This window comes from Rousettus aegyptiacus, unplaced genomic scaffold (genome assembly GCF_014176215.1).
Source record: "Rousettus aegyptiacus isolate mRouAeg1 unplaced genomic scaffold, mRouAeg1.p scaffold_m13_p_1, whole genome shotgun sequence".
NCBI lineage: Eukaryota > Metazoa > Chordata > Mammalia > Chiroptera > Pteropodidae > Rousettus > Rousettus aegyptiacus.
The window spans coordinates 175365732-175390946 of NW_023416284.1; the positions used below are offsets into that span (position 1 = coordinate 175365732).

At 38.6% G+C, this 25215-nt stretch overlaps 1 protein-coding gene across 20 annotated transcripts in view; it reads right to left on the bottom strand.

Annotated features, from left to right (window-relative positions):
• Positions 1-25215, bottom strand: part of SYNE1 (spectrin repeat containing nuclear envelope protein 1) — a 387933-nt gene that overhangs the window by 25058 nt on the left and 337660 nt on the right. For 19 of the 20 annotated variants that reach the window (XM_036222821.1, XM_036222818.1, XM_036222811.1 and 16 more), the window contains 5 exons: positions 13856-14018; positions 4996-5183; positions 3934-4084; positions 991-1173; positions 586-723 (listed from right to left, as the gene is read on the bottom strand). In XM_036222821.1, coding sequence (XP_036078714.1) covers positions 586-723; positions 991-1173; positions 3934-4084; positions 4996-5183; positions 13856-14018 — 823 coding nt within the window. Of the gene's footprint in view, positions 1-585; positions 724-990; positions 1174-3933; positions 4085-4995; positions 5184-13855; positions 14019-20704; positions 22186-25215 lie in introns of those variants that run through there. The other variant, XM_036222856.1, reaches the window with a different exon arrangement.

The window sequence follows — 25215 nt, forward strand, 5'->3', positions numbered from 1 at the left end:
TTGTTTAAACCTATATATCTGGAGAAGAAATTTTCGTAAGCTGTATTGAAAATCATTCAAGGTGTTAAACATGCTTCTATTTAGAGAATTATCTAATGTACAGCATATTCCTCTGCTTTAAGTTTTTAATTCTCCACTATAGTCAAATTATATATTGAAACATATAAAATATTTTTAAAAGAAGCAACTAGGCATATAAGAATGTAGAATATGTGAAATGAAATACCAATATGAGAAAGTTATATTTCTCTGGAACATGGGGGTCAAATAAACTATTTGATGGTGCTAGAAACAAATTAGAAAAAAAAAAAAAAACCCAAAACCTAAAACCACCATCAAAAAAAGAAGATTCCTAACACTCTGACTATCAAGTTAATAGTTAAAAGTATATTATGTGAATGGTAGTTATCTATGGGTAGTGCTCTTTATTTCATTTTTACTATCTTTTGTATTTTTTTTTCAATCAAGGACTATTTTCATAAAAAGTATCATTCTTTTACTATGCTCTTCACAAAAGGACCTATAAATCTCTTCCTCTTCAGATTTCCCCCACATTGATCATTTGAAGAGTCACTAATTTATTACCTTGAGTTGCTTTATTTTAGCTTGAACGTCACACTCAGAAAAATGCTCAATATTAGTGAGCTGCAAATCCATCTCTGTCAGCCACACCAGAATGCTGTCCCGTGCTGTCTCAAACTCCTCACGTTGGCCGATGAAATGCTAGATGGGAAAAGAAAATAATAATTAAAAAAAGCCCACATACACATTACTGAGTTGGTACTGCCAATGCCTATGGTCTTCTAGAAAGTCACTTTCTCAGTGAGCAATGAGAACCCTGCAATCTTTTAGCATATAAATTACCCCTGGATAGCCTCTTGCCACCCCTATCTTATTACAAAACCTCTGAGATTATGTCTTAATATTGTATTCGAAAGGCCCGATCCTGTCCTCTGGGCCTCCAAGCTACAGAGGAGGCACAGTAAAGACCTTGAGTCTGCGCAAGATGGAGGTGACACGCTTTTGCAGATTGTCCCATCGCTGGTTTCCTTCGTGAACCATCTGCTTCAGGCTACAGGCAGAATCGGTGCGGTTCTCTCTGGCGAGGCGGCGGTACTGCTTGTTGATGAGTTCCAGCTGGGTCAGGCTCTCGTGCACCTGTCGCTGGAAAGCCTAGGACCACAGAGGAGCACCAGTGAGGGAGGTCAGAGAAGGGCCCTCGGTAAGGGCGCGCGGGTTTCATACCGCGGTGTCAGGGAGAATGGGAAGTCACACTGTCACGTGCAGGGAAAGGATAGTTTCTAAGGAGTATGTACTGGCCCTTGTTAAAGCGAAGTAGTATAACCAATGTAGCTTAAGGAGCAGAGCAAATAAAACTATAAAATAAAATGGTAAATACTAATAAACATATATATATGTATATGTATAAGTACACATATACATCTAGAATATATACATAGATAATATGCACTTATATATATAGAATTTACATATATACATATAAAATGCATCTTTTAAGATGATTAACATCCAGAAAAAAAAATCCCAAAAAACAAACCGATTACAAAAATATTTACATGTGCCAAAAAATGTGAGTTTGAAATGTTCAAAATTTCTGATGTCAATATTGAGAAAAGAGATCTACAATAGCACTGTCTCCTTATTTGTAAAATACGTAATTGTTTAAAATTCCAGAAACTATCTCAATTCTGGTGCCCATTAAAAATATTAAAACTACCTTTTGCAGAAGGTCCTTTAAATGCAAGCTATTATGAACTTCCAAGAGAAGCAGTTCAGTAAAACACAAGTAACCTTACATAGAAAAAAATTTGGAACATGCTTTTTTTCCCTTTTTTGTTGCTCTCATGAATTACTTTATTTTTATAAAATATCTTAGAGCTGATGCAGCACCTTACACAGTAGTGTCTATTTACTTTTGAGATTACCCAGTGCACAGTTTAGAGTTTCTGAAAGTAAAATACTCTTTCTTTCTTCTATCTGCTATTATATAGTATAGACCTAGCGTAAGAATCATTTGGCCAAAATAAAATGAAGCTTTCTTTTTTCCAAACTCATGTGTATGACTTATGACTGATTTTTATCTTGGCCTTAGACAGAAAATTGCATCATTAATTGGACTGAGCTCATCTCGATGCCAAGTTCTGCTTCCTCTGGCTCATTGCACTGTTCCAATATGGCCCCGTTCCTGCCTCTGAAATGGTTTTCCTTCTCAGGGTTGCTTTAAGAGCCTTTATCCTAGTAAATTCAATCTTCCGTTCTATAAAACTTTAAATTATTTCCCCCCAAAAGGGAAGTGGTAAGGAAAGTTCAGCTCTCGCCATTACTGGGAGTCACAGGATATGTTTTCCCACTGGGATGATGGCAGGCACTCAGGGATGGGGGGACTCCGGCACACCCAAATCTATCCCAAATATTCATGCCATGGAACGGGTAAAGGCTACCCTCCAGCAAAATTCTGGTTTTGCGATTTACATCTGTCGCATAAGAAAATTAATTACAGGATAAATGATAAAATCATTCATTATAGAAGCTAACTATGTGGCTAACTTTTGCCATAAAGCCTGAGAGTCTAAAATAGCATCAGAAAGGATCTTACATAATCTGCTTTGCAGCATAAGCCAATTACAGAAGGTTTTAACCTTTAGGAAGCTGAGTATGCTCAGATGCAATGCACGGACACTTCACCAGCATTGGTTCATACCGAGATGATCTGCTGCAGAGCTTACTGTAGCTCTTTATGAGAAGTTTTCTAAGGCAAACATACTTAGATAGAAATCATTTCTTTTTCTAGAATTTACTGATATAGTTATATATAAATCCATGTTCAGATGTCAGAATGACTCCTATTTATTTCATATAGGATTTAAACATTTTTATAGATTCACATAGCTGCCCATTTATGACTCTTAAATTTAAACCCCACAAGAACAAAAACTGAATTTCATATTTACCATCACAGGCCTCAGTAAATGCCTGGTTAACTGACGTTGCGAGGTAAAAATGAATGCAGCTGAATTTGGTTTGATTTTTAATCTTATTTTTAAACATTATGGGGAGCCTGGGGACAGAATTAGTAACCAAAAATGTTTTTTTGTAAAACACATGCATCAGAACTGTTTGCTATCAATGTGTATGACTACACAGGTCATCTGCTTATTAGTGGGAAATAATGAAACTTCAAATTAAAAAATAGTCAACAATAGGCTGTCAGGTCCTCTGTGAAAATGAGAGGCAGCTGAGAAGCTGAGGTTTGATCATACCACAGTGATAGAGCAGACTCAAGATTGCACAAACAGGCCAGGAACTGGGATCAGCTATTGAACGTTTCCTGTCTTTACGAGTATGATTATACCGCTGCTATTATTGTCTCTATGGATTTGAAAAGTCTCCGTGACTCAAGAATGGCATTGTTCTTCATTTATAATTAGAAATGGCTTATGATGAAAATGTTTTATTTCATTCTGGAGCCATCTCTACTTTATTGATGATTTAAAATATATATATACCTATGTTCCAATTAGGTAAAAATAATTCAAAAAAAATATTTGGAAGATAAATTTTTATAATGTGGAAAATCATCATATTTTAATCTTAGATGGTTCATTGTAAAGAATTGTGAAATAAAAAGAATGCCAAAATCATTTTTGGGGAATCATGATTCTTGTTTTCTAACAGAATTCCTCTTTATTACTTTACTTTGTACTGTATTTGTAACTCTTGATAATCTTAAATTAAAAAAAAAAAATCCCTCCTTTCTCTACTTCTTTGTCTACTTATGAGGTAATAATAAAAATGATCACAGTCATCACCCAATAGTTTAAACAAAAAATGTGTAGGTGAACAGTTAACTTATATCTTACATCTTACACCAACCAGCAAAATAAGGATCAAATATTTGGAATTATAAATCACCTCGAATTTCTTTAGTTCTTCCTTGGCAACTGTATAGAGTACCCCAGAAGAGCTGGGGAAGGCAGCTGTCCTTTCAGAAATCTCGAGCCAATCTTTAAAACGGGAATAGTCATCCAGAAACTTCTGCCACAATCTCCATGTCTCTTCAATTCTGAGACAGAAAATGAAAGAACAGAATCTGACTGTTTGAAACTGTTTATGCTCCAGCAGGCAGGCACCCTACCCTGTCTGATGCCTGCAACAGGATGGAGTGCCCAAGCAAGCAACTGTTTGCCAAACAATGACTATGCCCAGAGCCAAATTTGACTAGAGTGAAAAAGAAACAACTGTTTGAGCTAAAATGAAACAGCTGCGTGCGTGCGTGCGTGCGTGCGTGTGTGTGTGTGTGTGTGTGTGTGTTTAAAACACACATCCTGTAGCTCTGGATCTGGAATTAGTCAAATCGAGTTTGATAAGCACATAATACGAACTGCTCTGGACATGTAAAAGAGTCTGGAAGTGCAACACTCTGTTTCCAGTGCACACTCATGCCAAGGGTTTGCCGAAATAAAACAAGGTTTGCAGGTCCATTTTCCAACGTCAAACTTAACCCTCTTCAAAATCAGCTTATGACAGCGAGACAAATATTAACCTTTCAAGAGTTCCCCAGAGAGCACAAAAATTATGTGCCTTAAACGATTATGATAATTTTCTAACACATCAGTACTTTTTACTGCTTTGAATTTCAAAGGGCTTACATATAAGCTCTTTTGCATTTTTAATAAAGGAATGCTGCTTTTTCAATCACCAATGCTGTAACATTATACTTGTTCAGCAAAGGCATATTTTCCTGATTTATATTTAAACCGTTAAGTCAGGCATAACCTGGCTTGTTATATTTATATATTATCTTTATTCCTACTTTTTTCCCCCGACTAAATGTAGACGACAAGAAGTTTGGGAAACCAGGTTATTTTTGGACATTGCAATCACAAGGAAATAGTGAACAGTGGCTGCTCTGGGTTATTTCTTTTTTCCTTTTTGTCCTTCCTCTTTCCCAACTGCCTGAACATCCCCGCTCACTTGAGCCTTCTTTCCATGGACATGGCGCAGATATTTCTCCACCGCCGGTCCAGGTTTCGCGTAGCCTGCTGGATGGAATCGCACTCGGCGTCTGTGGCACAAGCGTCACAATCATGCAGCAGGACCTCACACAGGTTGAGGACAGAGGCAACACCTGTGCTGTGTTTCTCTATGTCTCTCTGAAGCTCCTGCAGAGAATGAGAGATGCTTTATTCAAATACTTTTATGCAGATGGGAGAAACTGTGGCAGTATTTGTTGACTGACAAATGGTTAGGCAAACACTTCATTTTCTTCAATCAACTTCATTTATGAAATTTGACAACCTTGAGAAAAGGAAGCTAGAAATATTTTGGCTCTGTGAGCAATATCAAAATATATAAAGTGAATAAACGAAATAGACTACATTAACTATAGTAAGGATTAAATTAGTGATTGCAAAGGGAGTCTTGCCTCAGACTCTACTTCACAGATATATTGCTTCCATTCCAATCTATTGATCAAGCAATCACAAGAATGCATGTGCTCTTGTTAAAAGCTTGCACTGAAGAACTGGGATTTGCAATCCAAAGATTGGCAAACTGTTTAAACAATTAATTCCACCATTGTTCAAAGGTACCTAGGTTCTCTGTTATGTATGACGATATCATCATCATTGGCAACTTCCTCGGTGAGCAATTTTAATAGAAATAGAAATAGGAAGATTTCTATTAATAGAAATAGTAAGATTATGATAAACAATGCATTGAATTTCTCCAGACTTCTACCCTGTGAAGTCTTTATTTTAACTGCAAAGAAAGTGAAAAGTGTACATTTTTCTATTGGGTTTTAACTCAATTTACTCAAAGTATTCCATTATTAAAAGTGAAGCTTTTTTCTTGCCCTGATTATCGAGGTTCTTCATATATCTTCTCTTACTTTGATATGGTTCTTGAATTGCCTAACTTTTCTCTTGTTCTAATAATTTTTCAACTTATTCAGATAACTGGGATTTATACTCTTATGTGGATATTCTTTCTCCTATTTTTCTCCTTAGCATTATTTCCCAATTCCTTTAATACAACTGTTAGCTTACTGTCGAGTAGAATCACAGTGCCTCTGATTAATTTCTGGAGATTTTATAAACTAGACACAAAAAGATAAATTCTATCAAAATATTTTCATTTCACTAAACAGTTCTTTCAAATCTCTTGTATAACCTTTTTCAGTTATGTGAAAGTTACCATGGAAACTGCTGGTCTAAAAAATATAAAATAAAATATTATAAAAATCGAACTCAATATTTGCTCTAAAATAAAGACAAACACTTCTGTGAATGAGATAACCAAGTAAATTTTAGGTCTTCAAGTGACTCTTGTATAAGGATATACATTGGAAGAAGTGGTAGTTATGTGAACATAATCCATGAATTTTAAAAAGTTATAGGATTTTGATTTAATTTTCCCAGGTACTCAAAAGTTTTTTCCACCTTTATTGAGATATAAATGATATAACACTGTGTAAGTTTAAGGTGTACCATGCGCTAATCTGGTGTATGTTTTTATTATGAAATGATTACCACAGTAGTTTAGCTAACATGTACACCTCAGTTACAATTGGGGTGTGTGTGTGTGCGCGTGTGTGCGTTGAGATCTTTGAAGATCTAAGCAACTATACGACACAGAATCGTAACTAAAGTCACCTTGCTATACATTACATCTCCAGAACTTATTCATCTTATCATTGGAAGTCTGTACCTTCTCACCGCCTTCATCAGTTCTGCCCCTAACACCCCTCTACTGCCAGCAACCTCTCATCTACTCTGCTTCTACGAGTTCATTTTTTTTTTCTCTTTTTTAAATGCCATTTGTGAGATCATATACAATTTTTATTTCTCTGGATGACATTTCACTTAACATAATGACCTCAGGGTTTATCTATGTTGTTGGAAGGGCAGCATTTCTTTCTTTTTTATAGCTGAATCCTTTTCCATTGTCTGTATCTATTATCTATCTATCTACCTACCTATCTATATCATCTATCCTCTATCACATTTTCTTTATCTTTTTAACTGTCGATGGAGACTTAGGTTGTTTCCATGTATTCACTGTTGTAAGGCTGCAGTAAACGCAAGGGTGGAAGTATCTCGTCAAGACAGTGATTTCATTTCCTGATATATACTCAGAAATGGAATTGCTGGATCATATTTTAGTTCTATGTTTGATTTTTTGAGGAACCTCCGTAATGTTTTCCACAGTGGATGTACGAATTTACATTCCCACCAATAGCACTTTTCTCTACATCCTCCCCAGTATTTATCATCTTTTGACCTTTTGATAGTAGCCATTCTAATAATAATAATAATAATAATAATAATAATAATAATACCTCATTGTGGTTTTGATGTGCATTTCCATGATGATTAGTGATTTGAGAATCTTTTAATGTATCTGTTGACAATTTGAATATCTTCTTTGGAAAAATGTCTATTCAGGTCCTTTGCCCATTTTTTAATTGATTATTATTTTTTTGCTATTGAGTTGTATGAATTCCTTATATATTTTAGATAGTAATCTCTTATAAAATATGTCATTTGCAAATATTTTCTTACATTCTGTATGTTGCCTTTTCATTTGATTGATCATATTTTTATTGTGCAGAAGCATTTAATAGCTTTTTAAAAGTTGGATTTAGTCCCACTTGTTTATTTTTATTATTGTGGTGATGGTGCTTTGGTTTCATATCTAAAATAATCACTGATAAGACCAATGTCAAGGAGCTTTTCCCCTATGTTTTCTTTTAGAAATTTTATGGATTCAGTTCTTACATTTAAGTCTTTAATCCATTTTGAGTTAATTGTTGTGAGTGGTATAAGATATGGGTCTTGTTTTATTACTTTGCCTATGAATATCCAGTTTTCCTAACATCATTTTTAAAAGAGATTATCCTTTCTCCATTGAGTAGTCTTCACTCCCTTGTCAAATATTAGTTGACTGTATATGCATAGGTTTATTTGTGGGCTCTTGATTCTGTTCCATTGGTTTACATGTCTGGCTCTACACTAGTACCATACTGTTTTGACTACCATCATTTTGCAATATAATTTATAATCAAGTTTTGTTTTTCTTTCTCAGGATTGCTTTGGCTATTTGGGGTCTTTTGTGGGTCCATATTGTTATATTTTTGTAAAGAATGCTATTGAAATCTCGATAGGGACTACATTAAATATATAGATGGCTTTAGTTCTATGCATATTTTAACAACATAATTCTTCCAAACCATGAACATGGGATTTCTTTCCATTTAAAGATATTGTGTCTTCTTCAATATCTTTTTTCAATGTCTTATAGTTTTCAATGTACAAATCTTTCACTTCCGTAGTTAAATTTATTTCTAAGTATTTTATTGTTTTTGATGCTATTGTAAATGGAAGTTTTATTTCTTTTTCAGATAATTCCTTGTTAGTATATAGGACTGCAACTGCATTTTGTACATTGAATTTGTATCCTACAACTTTATTGAATTTGTTTATTATCTAACAGTTCTTGGAGTCTGTAAAATTGTGTGTGTGTGTATCTATATATCTATATCTATCTATCTATATATATCTATCTATCATCTATCTATCTATCTATCTATCTATCTATCTATCTATCTGATCATGTCATCTGCAAACAGATAATTTCACACCTTTTTTGATTTGGAAGTGATTTAGTTCTTTTTATTGCCTGACTTTTCTGGCTAGGACTTCCAGTACTATGTTGACTAGAATTTGTCTTGTTTCTGATCTTAGAGGAATAACTTATAAATTTTCACCATTGAATATGATGTTAATTGTGGGTTTGTCATATTTGGCCTTCATTATGTTGAGGTACATTTCTTCTATAGCCACTTTGTTGAGAGTTTTTGTCATTTGAATTTTGTCGAATGCTTTTTCTGCATCTATTGAGATGATCTTATGATTTTTAAGTTTTATTCTAGTAATGCGTGATGCATCACGTTTATTAATTTAATATGTCGAACCATTGTTGCTGGACTTTTGGTTGTTGTTCTTGTTGGGAGGTTTTTGATTAACCGATCTTTCTTTTTTCTTAATGTAAGCATTCATCACCATAAACCTTCCTCTTAAAACTGCTTTTGCTGCATTCCATAAGTTTTGGTGTGTTGTCTTTCCTTTTTTGTTTGACTCGAAATATTTTTTTCATCTCCCTTTTGATTTCTTCTTTGATCTATTGGTTGTTCGTAAGTGTATTATTTAATTTCTAGGTAATAGTAAATTTCCCAGCTTTCTTCCTGTTATTGATTTCTAGTTTCATATCATTGCGGTTGAAAAAGGTATTTGAATTAATTTCTATTTTCTTGAATTTGTTGAGACTTATTTTGTGGCCTAACAGGTAATCTATCCTGGAAAACGTTCTGTGTTCTGAGGCGGAGGTGGAGTGCCCCTGCTGGACTCTGCAGTCACCTCTGTTTGGATGAAGTCACAGGGTGTGTTCCCTGCCAGGGCAGTGCCAGTGGTTGGACACCATGGCTGAGCAGAGCGGCAGGCTGGGATCTGTCATTGCTACTGGTCATGTGGGATCTCAGATTGTGCTCTCAGACCAGATACTACTGCTGGCTGGACTCTGAGCAGACGGGTCATAGGCAGACTTTGCAGTTGGACTGGCCAGCGGGCTGTACTCTGTGAGCGTGCAGGGCTGCAGGCTGTGCCCTGGATTTGGTGAGGGCCCAGTCTAGGTTTCGCCATCAAGTAGGCCACTGTCTGTACTCTCTTCTTGGGCAAGGTTGCTGGCTGGGCTCTCTGGTCAGGAGGGGCCTCTAGCTGTATCTAGCAGTGGGTAGGGCTAGAAACTGCACTCCATGGTCAAACTGGGTCACTGCGCAGGGCTTCTATTTAGGTGGAGCTGCAGGCTATGCTTGGTGATTGGGTAGGGTCTCTCGCTGGGCTCCCTGACTGGGCAAGGTTGCAGATTGTGTTCAGCAACCAGACAAGGCCCTGGGTTAGATTCTACTGTTGAGTGGTGTTATAGTTTGGGCTCCATGGCTAGATGGGGTTGTAACCTGGGCTCTGAGTTTGCCCAGAATAGCTGTTTAGGCTCCCTGGTTATGTGTGGGCCAGAGGATATGGTCAATAGCTGGCTTGACTCCCTGCCCAAGCAGGAATGATGAATGCACTCTGTGGCTGCCTGGGTTCTCTGGGCAGGTTCCTGGTGGGGTCAGATGCAAGCTATGCTCAGCTGTTGGGCAGGGCTGGGAATTTATTTCCCTTCCCAGGCAGGATGGGAGGAAGGACTCCAAAGCTAGTATGGCCCATTGTCTGTTGTCTGCAGACCCAAATCAGGCAGAACTGCCTGCTGAGCTCTGAGGCCAACAGAAACCACTGGCTGGGCTCTGCTGATGGGCAGAGAGGCTGGCTGGGTTCTCTGTTTGGGCACAGCTGCCAAGCAGGAACGCAGTCCACCCAGATCTGAGTGCTGGTTGCCATAAGCCTCACCTCTCTTTGTCTCTATCTGATCCCCAGTGGTCAGGCCTCGCAGATTCCCCCAGTGATCCCCACGAAATGAGACCCAAGAACCTCCTGGGAAATACCCCACAATGCTGGAGGAACTGGATGACCACCTTGGCTTCTCTTTTCCCAGTGGAGAAACTAGGCCCAAGGACCCCTCTTGGGGCGATGCTATTCCATCCTAGGGAAGGGCGATATGGTCAGAGGCAGTTGCTCCTCCTACCCTTCTAATTCTATCCTCTTGTTCTCTGTGGTCCACGGGGATGCTTCAGCCACACATCTGAGTTCTAGGATTTTCACAAGGATGTCTTGTCTATGCATAGTTGCTTGTTGGTCTTCTTGTGAGGGGCATATAGTTGGAAATAACCTCTGTTAACATCTTGGTGATGTCACTCCTCCAGATACTTCTGAATCTACCTTGGAGCAGACACTTGGGGGGAGCCACTGTGGGAACCAGCACCGGGGTATGAAAACCACAGCTGTAACTGATGGCTGGCTGAAAGTGCGGTGTGGGCAACCCCGAGAGTTGAAAATCCCACTTTTTTTTAAGGTGGGGGGGGGGCACAATTTTGTGAGGTTTACCTCCAGGAGCTCAACCAAGTTCCCAAAGTATACATACCGGAGAAAAATGCCTTTGTGCTTCTGCTCAAAAGTTCTTGTTAAAATTAATATATGAAACAAGGCTTGAGGCATTTTATAATTGTATATAAGTACCCTAATACAGAAAAATATTTCAGTCTCGGCTTTAACCTGCATTGTTAATGGTCTCAGATTGTTATCTATGTCTTTGCATTTATTCTTCTTCATCTATAACACAGAAAAATTTGACAAAATGTCCTCTGAAGCCATCTCAAGTCTACATACATTTCTGCCTAATTACGTCTGTAGACTGACAAGAGAAACGTAAAAATTCCACATAGGGAAACTGAAGAAAATGCATTTCTGATGAAGTTAATCTGTCTATTTAAATATTTGTCAGAATTTTTCCCCTTTGGAGAAAGATTATTATTTATACCTGTCTTTTACAATATGAATCCTCAATGTTACAATTTTTATAAAATCACAGTCAAACATTTCCTATCAAGGAAAACTGTAGCAATTATAGTATGATTAAAATAAAATTTGCTCAGTATTCCCTTTGTGCTAGGTGCTCTGTTAAATGCTTTTCTTGTTAATTTTTACAATAACACTGTGTATGTTTTTTTAAACTTTAATTTAAAAATTAATTAAAAGGCAATATGAACATATATTAATATAGTTAAAAGTCAAAAACTACTATTAAGCCTCCAATGAAGCAGTGCCCTGAAACGGCCATTTCCATCTCTTTAACTCTGTCTTCCGGTTTTCACTTCTATATTTCTAAGTAATTTCGTTATATAACTTTATGCACATTTTTCCATTTCATGGTATAGAAATATAGTTGTCAAAGCAAAGGGGTAGGGCATATTTTTATACTGCTATTTCTTGATTTTTCAATTTTAGATATTCTTTAACATTACTTTGATATTACTGCTTTGGTCACTTTTTTTTTTTCTGTCCATTTTTTTTATTCCTTTTGGCGTCTAAGGAATAACTGAATTGGAATCTGAAACTCTCGTATGAATCCCGGCGGCCAAAGAAACCTGGCTAGTGACACCGTGGGAGCTGGTACAGTGGGGTGGGAGTCACACCTGTGGTCCTGAGCCTTTCGCTTCATCTCTATTTTTAACACAGTGGCTCCGGGCTGGATGCTGTCCTGTATCCCTATGTCCTCGGTCCCTCTGGTCTGCTTGCTCCAGAGACTAATCCTCTGGTGTTCTTCTGGGGAAAATGAGGCAGAGTCGCCTGACAGGCTGGGCTCAGCGGGGAACTGCAGTTTCATCTCTCCTTATTCAGACTTTTCAAGCGCTCTTCCATTTTAAAGCCTCATGGACTTGATATCGCCACTTCCTGAGGCTCCTCTAACTCTGTGGCATGACTCGGCTTTCTCCATCATGCCTCTGCTGACATCCTCGCGAGTCATCTATCCGCTGTCTTCCAAACTTCTGTCAGACACTTGTCATCTCTCTCATCTTATCGTCTGTTCTCTTTGCCGTTGTGAGTTTTGACCCCTTTTTTTCCACTTTACCATCATTTTATTTAGGTTTAGCAGTGGATGGGGCTGTACGTGCATCTAATCAATTTGACTTATTTAGCTAGATACTGTTTTGATTGTCTCACATTTGCTAAATTGTATTGGTCATTAGATTTTAACTCTTATCTCATGTAGATGTCATTACCATGTTCCCCAGAGAATCTAGGGAACCAGGGGGCCAACCATGACCCCACAGTTCGATATCAGAATTTCAACTATCAGAGGGTCTGTCAGAGTATTTTAATCTTACAATTGAAAATATCATTCTAACAATTAAAAAAAAAATAAATGCTAATTTAAATAAATGCTAAACATAAAAAATATATTTTAGTACCTATTCTCATTGGTTTAAATAGTTTGTAAAACAAAGTAAGTATCTAAACTATTTCATAGGATTATAGAAATAGGTCTGTTTGTACTTTTTAAACATTTTTTTCTTAAGTAAAGCGACTTGGCTATAATAGCCTAAATTTAATAAAATTTTATTATAGAATTAATAGAATTTTCAAGGACAATCTAAAGCTATGGAGTAACAATACTTCTACAGAGGGTTTATGGTGTTTGGTACTGACAACTGGAGTCTGCTATGCTTAGTAAGAACAAGCAGGATGTGGGAGGTGAAAATCCCCTCTGTTTGTGTTTTTCAGGGTCACCTTCTTTTGCTTCGTTGGGTTGTGTATTACATGCCAGTGCGATGTGCTGTCTTTGCGGCACCCACGAAGGCAAGTTTACAGTGGGTGTATGGTCTGCAGGTCATGCAATTCTTCTTGCAAAACAAAATTTTAGACTCTAAAATCTCCAAGTGTGAGCCATAATCTTTCCCCAAACACTACTACTTGTGGGCGAGGGGAAGGCTCTTTTTTAAATCTATGGCAGTGGGCTAGTGACCCACAAATAAATAAACAAAACTGTCAGCACTGTTTTAGATACGTCATTGCAGCTCAGCCTAACTTACCATCTTAAGATGGCTTCCTGGTGGACCAACAATATTGAACTTGGTGGACCAATAACGGTGACCTTGGTAAACTAACAACATTGATCCTACGATGGTGTATTTCCTTAAGAGTCAACTCTGTGGTGACATAGAACCTATTTGCCCCCAACACTTGCCTAGCTAGCCCTTCCTTCCCTTCCTCACTAAACCTGCCTAAGTTCCTCCTGATTTTCCACCCCAATTTACTATCTCACATCCACCCCTCTATCCTGGCCAGGAGAATGGATATTCAAGAGCTTATTCGCTTTCTTGAATTGTTTTAAGTTTTACCTGCTGCTCGTTAAGCTTTCTCTGTATTTCCTCCGAGTCACAGGAATCGTAGACTATCGGCTTGGCTAGCTCTGATTCGATGAGAGCCAGCCACGTCCTCAGGCTGCTCATGTTCTTATCCAGCTGCTGCACAGCGACCAGAGTCTCCTTTAGCTTCTTCACCCTGTGGGCAGACAAGGGGTGACATCAGCTTCAGCGAATGGCCTCAGTCATGTCTCCCTCCTGAGCAGCAGCAAGCACCGGGTCTGAAGCCAAACTGCCAAAGCCAAGTGCATCCCAACTCAGCCACCTACTGGCTGTGTAACTTTGGGTGGTTGTACAACCTTCCTGTGTCTCCCATTCTTCATCTATAAAACGGAGGTGAAGTAAGAGTACTTGTGAGAATGAAGAGTTAAATAATGCCGGGTACGTGGGAAATAGTTAATAAATATTTGCTATGATTGTACTCAACACAGCCATTAATAATATAACTGGGACAGAAACCTCAGGGTTGAAACAAAAATTGTTATTTCTACAATTTACTAATTTATACTCCTATGAAGAATTCCTGGGAGAAAAAAAATTAACATTTCCATGATTTGTCACCAAATAGACTATAAATCCACAGTTCTGATCATTTCGGCCCCAGGGGGATGTATTTTGGCATCCTTGTGGCAGAAACTCAGTTAAAAGAAGAAAGCACACTTAAGGTGAACTATCAGTGAGTTATCACTGAACTTCGGCAATTTGAGTTTTACCAGCCAGATCACAATAAAGGTAACTGAGGACCCAGGAGATTGTAAGCAGCAGAGGGCAGTTTCAAGGCCGACCACCATCCAGTCCTCTACCTGCAGAGCATAGTTCAGTCCAGTATTCAATACATATCATGCTTTAAAAAAAACTTCTTTTCAGAAAGGAGTAAATACCCATTTGTTTAAGGTTGTCGTTTATCTAACAATCATGTGTGAAACCATATGTGCAAGAAGCTGGGCAGATGAAATAACTAAGGCTTATTTTCCTGATTAAATGTACCATTCTGTCCAGACATATGGACTTACCAACAATGAAATATAACACAGTCTGGTAAGAAATAAACTAAAGAAATGAACCCAGTCTCTGACTAAGAAACCAGGAGTGACCAATTCTGTCTGGCCGCATTCAGGTAATCATTCATTCATTCCTTCATCCATTCACCATTTGTTCATGTCTTTATTCCTTCTACACACATTTATAGTACTAGGTAGTCATGGTGGAAGACGACAAAAATACAGCGATGCCTAAAGGTTCATCCTTGCCACTGAGGAGCTTTAACGCCCATAAAAACAGGGGAAATGAAGAAATAACATTTGGGCTGCATCTTGAGAGGTGGATACAAGCCAAGCAGAATATTCTGACCTAGGAAACATGAAGAAGAGAAGCAGAGATTTTGAAGGCAAATAGCATTGCTATACTAGGGAGATGGTGGCAGAGGAGAGACGAGGGAGAGGTAAGAGATAAGAGTGAGGGGTAGACTAGGGTAGGGTTATGAAGATTCTGTAGCAATAAGACAATGGGTTTGGATGCAATTTTAAAGATAAATAGGAATATTGCCAAGATTTATTAGCAATAAATAAATAAATAAATAAATAAGATCAGTTCTGATTTTGAGTAACTGTGAAGTAAGGCTCTCGTGAGAGCCCATTCAGGAAGTAAACCAAAGAGTCAAAACAGCTTGCATCGAAGCCTACACTTGGGAGACAGAGCAGAAGTGAGAATTAGATTGATAAATTCACAAATCGGCATGACGTGAGGCAGAAGGAGTTAAAAATTTGTTTTCCAATTGGGCGACTAGATGGATGCTGCTGCCTCAGAGTATACGGGATGAGGAGCAGGTCTTTGGGATGAATGGCACGTTAAGTTCGGGGCATGATGAGTCTGAAGGATCAGGTGGACACACATGGAAATATAGTTCTTAGGTCCAGAGAAGAGGCTAGAGTCGATTGCATTGGTGAAGGTGCTGTTGGTGTAGAGTTGGCCCCCTATGAAAGGGCGTGAACTAATAAGGATGAATTTTAAAATGCCGTTTAAAGAGGAGGAATCACAGATGAAGAAAAAGTAATCAGAAAGGAAGGAAGTGAACCAGGAAAGTGTAGCTTAAAACTAAAGGCAGGAAAAGTTTCAAGAAGGAAGCTTTGGTGAGGGGATAAGATTAATGTTGTTTAAGGGTAAAACCTGCAACAAGTAGTACATAGCCGTAAAGATCTAATACACAGCATAATACAAATTGCCAATGTTATTGTACTGTAATTATGTACTGTGATAAATATCACTACAATGACGATCATATTAAAAAACATCAATGTGTTAAACAGGTTGTATACCTTAAATTTACACAATGATATATGTCAAATATATTCATTTAAAAAGGTGTTGCTTAAAGTGCAATCTGCCTCCTTTATTAGATTTGTCTGGTTTGCCCTATATAAATGCAGATTCCTAGATCCCAACCCAGTCCTACTGAATCAGACACTCTGTTCTCGTGGCCAGGGAATCTGCACTTTTAACAAGTGCTCCAGGTGAGCTTTATGCAGGCTGCTGGTCTCCATGCTCACGTGCTGAGCAGGACAGTATGGCAAGGCCTGAAAAGAGGACCCGTGACCTAACAGAGGGGGCTCTGCTGACCCTGAGTCAGTTGTTCATCAGGGGGTGTGGGAACAAAACAGACTGACTGCATTCGGGTTAAGAAGTAAACTTAACTAAGCGAATGTTGTTTGTTATTTTTAAAAATGAGGTAGTGAAGGTTGAATGAATACAGTATGGAACCTGGAGAATGATCCAGCGACCATGCAAAGTTCATTGGTTAGTTTTGTTTCATGAAGTTCCACATTTAGAATAGCTTCAGAACATTTTTAAGCAGAGAACAAAGAACCATGAAGACGACGCCAGAAACAGAAGAAAAAAGGTGGAGAGAAATTACAGGTGAACACAGACGATGGAGCGAGGACACAAGGGAGGCTGGTGAAGGTTGCAGGGCGGGGGTAGGTATAGTTTTGGAAGGTGTTTTGCACGTGAGGGCAGGGCGAGAGCAGGAGTTTGGGAGAGATGCATAGTATTTCTTAACTATCATTATTAAAAAAAAATAGCAGCAAAAATCAGTGATTGGATTCCTGACTGGGGAGGGCCTGCCATGGCCGAGTCTGCATAGATGGCTCTAACAAGAGGGCATGGGGACAATGAGCACATGATCAGTGATGTCTAGCACGGCCCTTATTCAAAATTCAGTTTTGCTTTTAGACCGTACGTCCTGCCTTTCAGTTCAGGAAACGTGTTCACCTCATTGACACTGCTCACGATAGAAATGAATGGCAGATAAGTGAAATGCTTCCATCTCTGAGATGTCGACCTGGATTAATTAAAGAGGTATCTGCTTTAAAAACGTCCAGAGCAACGTGACTTTTTAAAACTCTTGGGAACGTGGCATATTTCAAGGCAGCGATCTGCAATAGAACGCTCTCAGACCGACCCCTTGCACTCAAAGTCGTCGAGTACTTAGCTCGATTCCTTTCAGGTAACGAGGTGATTCTGGAGCTACGACTGTTACAGCGTCACTGGTGTCAAACCTCACGTGCCAACTGCTCACGCTCTTCCCACCTCCCCCCGTGCTCCTCCCCAGGTGACTCGGATGGGCTTCTCTGGTCAAGAGCCACCGCTCTGGAGAAAACGCCTTATAGCCGAGAATATTTGCAGCCTTTTTATTTATTTCTGATCGCATGAAACTGGTTATCACCACTTCTATTACAGTTTCTATAAATCGGTGTTTCTCCCTCAAGTGAAAAATCTAGTCATGACACAACCACTTTCATCTCGGTCATACGAATGCTTTCAAGAGGATTTCCAGTATGGTCAGTTCTTAATGCTAATACCTGTATTCTACTGATTATAATAAGAATAGTACTTGAATTTGAATAATGTTTCAGTTCATGAAGGCGCTCTTAGGTGCATTACCTTGTATTGTTGGGGAAAAAATATATTTAAAAATTATGCCACAAGACAGTACATAGATCAGGATGGAAAGCCTGAGTTGCAATGTTTATCGTGCGTCATAATTCCCTTCAAGATAAGGCTTCTCTAATTAGCTTTATAAATATAAATTGTGCCCTGTGCCCAGGATATTTCAAGGTATTGGCCTTGAACAATCATGTCAAGAAGTTCTACCTAAAACCCATTCACCTTTCTCTCAGATATAACAGTATCTGTTTGACTGTCCATCAGTGAATGACAGTTTTACAATGTCTCCTGAGTGCAAAGCTCAGGGGGCACATCCTACCAAAGGTCATGGCATGGACTCAGGATTGGCATGGTCCTGGCCCTCCTGCTTTAGCGCCCAGGCTGAAAGGACAGTCTACCATCAATAATCCCACTGGGGCAGGACTGAAGAATGGCTCATCCACTGAGATGTCCGTCCTGCTTTTACCTTAGCCAGAATGTCCTCTAGGGCAGCGGTCCCCAACCTTTTTAGCACCAGGGACCGGTGCTCCTATGAGCATCTGATGCCTGGGAATCTGAGGTGGAGCTGAGGCGGTGATGCTCGTGCTGGGGAGCGGCTGCAGATACAGATGAAGCTTCACTGGCTCGCCTGCCACTCATCTCCTGCTGAGTGATCCGGTTCCTAACAGGCCATGGACAGATACCGGTCCACAGCCTGGGAGTTGGGGACCCCTGCTCTAGGGAATCTCTCCCACTAACTAGCTTCCTGTCTTCAGATTTGGCAAGATCTGAATGCAGACTCTGCTTTGGGATGGGGTTTTATAGCAATTTCATTTTATTGTCAAGGTTTTATTTAAGGCCGGAGGCTGGCAGAGTACCTCGGTCCTTGCTTCCTTATTTTAACTCCATGGTATTATTTATGCACAATTTCTCTCCCCTGTGGTAAGTTCCTTCAACAGTTGGAACTGTGAATTTCCATTTTTGATTTTCCTTTTCTCATGCCATCCTAAGCTTTGCACAAACGTGGGTACTATTTAACTGCCTGATAAACATCAATAATTAGCATTCTAAGTAAAATACATTAACTGTTAGTTTTAAATTTATTTGATAATAATTAGTTGATATTAAATGCATCCTTACATTTTCCTCTAGGTATAACATTTGCAAATAGTCTATTCGTCAAGCACCTAAAATTCATTCATTTTCTTGGTTCAAAATTTACTTCCCAAAGTGATCAAAAAATCCAAGACAAAAAGGAATGTAAATAAACACAGTCCCACTGGAGATTGTCTATATTAGCCAAATAATTTGCAGGACTCGTTACCTTGTATAATACTGAACGAGTTCCAGTAGACAGAGCAGTTAGTGTGTAATATGTCACGGGCATCGTGACATGGAAATGCTTGTTCATATAGTCCATTAGGGACAAGTTCCTCTTTCAGATGAATGTATAAATCTTTGTAAAAGTCAATGGGTTGAACATTTAAGTGGTTCTCCTTTCTCATTTTTCAAAAAGTATATTTGACTGCAAATAGCAAAATACATTGTGTGTGTTATGGGGAGCAGATGTGAGCTGAGAGAAAGTGATCAGGAAGGCCCCCATACGTCTCCTCTGAGTTTATTAAACTTGATTTTTGCAGGACAAGGATCATTCTTTTTTAAGAGAAATGTTCCATAATTTTCTCATTATGTCTTTTAAAAAATCCTTGGATAAAGTGTCACAATATTTTTATTTATCTATCATTATAAAAAGTTTGAGCAACATTCGTTTTGGTAGCATCCAGGATTATAATTCAAAATAGATGTTTACAGATGTCACAAGGCTGGGTAGGTTTAGTGAGCCAGTTAAATCTTAAATCCCTACAGCTTATGGTTTTCCATCCACAGTCCAATGTGTATAATAGGCATCTGACCTCTATGGAGAAGGATTCTACTGCTGAACCAAGTTATCTAGTTCTTAATTCTTAATATTGTCACATAGATATACACATATATGCAAACATTATGTGTGTGTATATATATGTGTGTGTGTGTATACATATGCATGTATATATACATGTATATATACATACATTAGTTTGTGTATGTATATACACAAAACTAATCTAGTAGATTCAGAAACAAAAACAAAAACAAAATTTTATATTCAAAATATAATAGAAACAAAAGTACCATTAGTAAATCCTATTCATCATTCATCAGTAGAAATTTATTTGGTAGGAAAGAAATTTTTTTTAAATGAAATGAAAATTCCTGATACGATCTATTCTAACTAGAAGAAAATCATGAAATAAACCTTTGCATAATGCACTGTTACTATTTTAGACACAAACTTCACACGTTGCATATATGTTTAAAATCTTTATACTAGTCATTGGCCGAAACTTACTGACAAAAAGAAACAGAAACGATTTTCTCTTGCACACAAAACCCTCCAGGCCCTGAAAATATGAGTAGATTTTTATTTAATAAAAGAAAAGCTTTCAGCTGCAAAGCTGTGAACTGGCGAAGGCTGAATTTCTATTTCATCAGGAGCCCATCCTTTAAATAGCAGATGATGGACTAACCGGATCTTTTCAACTGGATCTTTCCTGAATCTCTTTCCTGTGTCTCCTGCTTTCTACTGTAGCTATACCCTTGGACGAGGCATACCGTCCAGAGACAACTGGAATACCAAGCCATAACCAAGTCCATTCGCCTTTTCACCCGGCTCCACGTGCCCAGTCGGGGGACAAGAAAGCAGAGCAACACATAACTCTCAGGAGTCCACAGCCAACTATCTCCTACCCCCGATCATCTCCCCTTAACATTCACAAACGCAATTACAGAGTAAAGCTCCAGCATCTATCCTATGAACCCCACGTAACGCGAAAGCTATGCGTAATGGAAGAAACTCAAGGAGACGCCTGCCTTGTGACATCGCAGTTACACTCTGGGAGATCTGAGTCCGCGCAGCCGTCCTCTGCCATCCTCGAGGCACAAAGATTTTCTGCCACCACCATGAAGCTTCCACTTGCAAAAAAGTTAAGCCTGTAGAGCAAAAAGGCTACACTCCGAGTGGGGATGAAAGTTTCCCCTTGTCTGTATGTGGAAGTACGAAAATGCTCACTCTAGACAAATGTTGCTAAGTCCCTCTGCCTGATAACATGACACTGCGCAGCGACAAGTGGTCATGTTTCTAAATAAAACCTACATTCATTAACATGTGCCAGGCTTGATCTCCTGGAATGTAGGCCACGAGTGTAAGAAGGGGAAAGGCTCAGGGTAATTTGCAAGGAGGGGGGGAGGCTCCAGGTCTAAAGAAAGAAAGCCATCAAAGTAAGGCCGGCTGCAGACACTCCATGCTCTGCAAGGACAGTCACCTTTTCCCGTGGGCTATTTGTTAACTCGGGACAGGACGTTTGAAAAAGATAGATCACTCAGATGCAAACAGACAAAACCTCCACAAGCACAGCCAATTGCAGTAGCCAAGAGGAGCAATTTCTTTTTTTCTTCAGCCTCGTATACCAGCGAACTGGTGTAAAGTAGGAGTTTTAGGGGCGGAAAAGGTATTCCGTGGGAAAGTACTTAGTCTTGATCTCTGAGTAGACTATTTGAGCATGAAAATAAAGAAAAAATATTATTCTCCCCTTACATATTCAAAGCCTTTGTCTTTTTAAAAATAATAAGAAAAAGTAACAAAAATAATGTGTTCATTTTAAGATGATTTAAAAAAAGTGTTCATTTGCTTGGTGGAATTTTAGGTAACTTTTTTTTCTTTTGTGAATTTTAAGAGTTTTCAAATTTTCTGCACTGAGTCTGTATTAATTTCATAATTTAACTTTTAAAGAAAATAATCTTTCAAATTATTAATTACTGGTAATTTAATACAATGTGACTAATGCTGGCTGCTTTAAGTCCTATTTGAAGGTATATATACACACGAATAAGTTAGAAATAAATAAATAAATAAAGAATGTTTGCCAAGTTCTTTTTAAAAGCTCTATATAATGTATTGCAACTAAAATAACAAGAAATTTGGTTTTGCTTGTGTGAGTTGATTGCTTTTAAAAGAGAAACACATTTTCTCTGTAAAAGAAGCAAACCTGTATTTTATATATAAGAAACACACTCCAGAAAAGTTAGTGACAATATTATTTTTCAACTCTTGCCACTTACACATATCCTATTGTGGCTTTTTAAAATAAAACAATCACTCCTCTGATATGTTATTTTTAACATACTGGGAATGAGAACATAAGCTTTGATTAAAGGAATATATTGGTCATGAATCATAATAGTAGGAAGATTTATTTTTTCTTGATTATGAATGACATTAAAAAAACCCTGAGAACTTTAAACTTTTTGATTGCCATTATTTCTTTAGTTTAATTCCTTTTTATTCAGTTTCCTCATGGGTTAAAGTTTGTTTTAACCCCTGCTCATTATCATTAGCATGATATATTTAATCCAGCAAACTAAATATAAGGCAAGTCAAGGCTTTAAAGATACAATTGTAGTAACAGCAAAAAATAGTAACACTATAAATGTCCACCAATAGGGAAAGTACTGGGTAAATCATGGTATATTAAAACCATGACTACTCTGTAGCTCTGCAGAAGAATGGGCTTGGCATACGTGGCGTTTTAACAGTGTCCACGGTCCTTTCCCATGTGGTTTCATGGGAGATGTGGCAGTTATTTTGTAAACGAGGCATCTTGGGCTCAGAGAGGTCATGCAGTAAGCCCTAGGTCACACAGCCAGACCCGGGAGGACTAACCTCGGGATTCTTGAAGAGCTCTGTGCCGTTTCCATGCTTGCTGCACCTCTGCATTCCTGGTCTTAGCCAGAGATCTCCGGACTGACTACAGTGAGACAATACCGGCCATAAATTCCAAGAATGAAGTCTCCATTTTCCTCTAGCGTGGGCAGAACTCTCGTTAGACTGAAACTCCGTCTGAGGGCGGCTGCCACAACTGCGCAAAGCCTTTTTTGCACTGCACATGCAGTTTACCTACCTCTAAAGCAGAGCCTCTGAACTCCCTCCGAGACGAGGGCTGATGTTTATTGAGCATTTCACGTGCTAAGTGGTTTGTGGGTACTATCTCATCTAACCCTCCTGATAACCTTTTGCACGTGTGGTAACTGAGGTAGCGAGAAGATACGTCACGTGCGGTGTAGGTGAAGCGGAAACACGTTATCACTCGGGCAGCTGAAGCCCCAAGCCTGAGCTCAGCTTTACTCTTCTCTGTACACCTGGCACTTCCCATCCTGCGCTGCAGATGGGAGAAACTCAACGAACGCTGGAGTGACCCCTCTGTCAGAAGGACTGTCAGGTTCTGGGAGGACACTGGTGCTCAAGATGGATACGCTTACGTTCTCAAAGAGAAAGGAGACCTTTAATCAACTGCCCGCACAAAGGTATCTATTATAGAGAGAGAAATGCCATGAAGGAGAAGTACAGAAAGCCTAGTGAGCAGGTAAGAAGAATCTGACCTGAGCTAGAGACAAGAAAGAAGGTGAAGAGCTAGGAGCTGGCCAGGCCAGGTGGGGGCGGGGGACAGAGGGGAAGATGCAGCAGGAAGAGGAAGGCCCTGGGGTGAGGCGTCGCGTGCATACTTGCTTCACTACCTTATTTGGTTAGAGACCATTTTCTTTTTCACCTGTACCCATGGCAGCCAGCATCAGCCAACTCCAGCTGCCCACCTGTTTTGGTAAATAAAATGCCATGGGAACCCAGCCTGGCTTTTCTGTTGATGTATTCTCTAAGGCTCCTTTTGTCATACAACAACACAAGAGCTTCAGTGCGACCGTCTGGCCCATAAAGCCTAAAACCTCTACTCTCCGGTCCTATGCAGGAAGTCTGCCAACCTCTGCCTTGTTGCAACATGCGCGGTTCATTCGTGGGAGGCATTTGATAAGTTTTCATAAACTGCATTGGTCTTTCTACTTCTATGTGATGTTTAATAGAACTATAATAAATACACAGATTAAAAGCAACCAGTCACAGAAACACCATGTATTATATAATTCCATGTACATGAACCTACCAAAGTGTGTAAATCTCTACAGACAAAAAGTAGATTAGGGGCTGCCCAGGGCTGGAGGAAAGAGAGTAGAGAGAGGAAAAGGAGTTGTTAATGGGTAATAGGGTTTTATCTGGTGGAGATAAAACTTTTAAAATGGATAGTGGTGATGAATGTAAAGCTCTATAAATATACTTAAAAAATCACTGAATTGTATACTTTGATAGAAGAGTTATAGGGTATGTAAATTATATCTCAATAAAACTGTTATTGAAAGAAAAAAACAGCCAATTAACTAAAGTGCGTGTTTGTTCTAGTGATGGGGATTTAGGTTTGATGCAGGGAGGAAGAATGCACTTATTTTAGAGAGTCTAGTTAATTTTTTTAAGTCATTACAGCAGAGCAAACAACTTAAGTCTGACTTGCCTCGACCCTGAAATAGGAAATGTTCGAAACTGCATTGTCCATTATAAGAAGCACTAAAAAACTAATGCTAAAAGACAAATTTTCTGTTATTCCTGAGCTCTAGAAAAATTGCTATATGGGTTTTTACATAGGGTTCACTGACAAAATGAAAGCCGGAATCCTTGAAGACAGTTTTATAGAAATTACAATGATGACTGTTTCTTATGTTGACTCTTAGTGAAAATCAAGGGGTCAGAAATGCTTTCAATTGTCTAAGCCAGTGCTGAACAATAGAACTTTCTGGGATGATGAAAATATTCTGAATCTGTAGTGTCCAATAAGGCAGCCAACATCCTCCTGTGGTTATTAAACATTGGCAATGTGGCCAGTGCAACTGACTAGAATTAAAATTAAATTGCAATTTAATTGTATTCCATTTCACTAAGTTTAAATAGCCTCACTTAGCTAGTGACTGCTATCCTGGACCGAGAAGGTCTAGAAAGGATGGAAAATATGGAACACTGTCTACTAAGCCCTAAAAGTAACTGAGCACATCTCGTTGCCCTAAAAAAATGACAATGATTGAGATGGCTTGAACATTCAATGCAAAACACATCTGTTTTGTACTCAGAATGGTCTAAATTAATCCACCAGTGATAGGAAGTTGACACAACTATGCATTCTATTTGTATGCAGTAATGGGATTATTATTGGTGAATCTTCCTCTGTGTGTCTCTGTGTCTGTCTGTCTCTCATCAACATATTTCTGTTATTTGGGAAGCTATTCACTGAAAATATAATCTATTCACTGAAAATTCAACTTTAGTAATGTATCTTTTGAAAAAAATAAACTAAATAACATCTAGAAAATTCTCACTTAAAATCATCCTCAGAAATAACCTCTCCATTCCCAAGAGAGCACCAAAACACAGTGAAATATCAAAAGGCATCACTAGGTTATGTTCTGTTTTAATGAGTCAGTATGATTAAAAAAAAAAAAAAAAG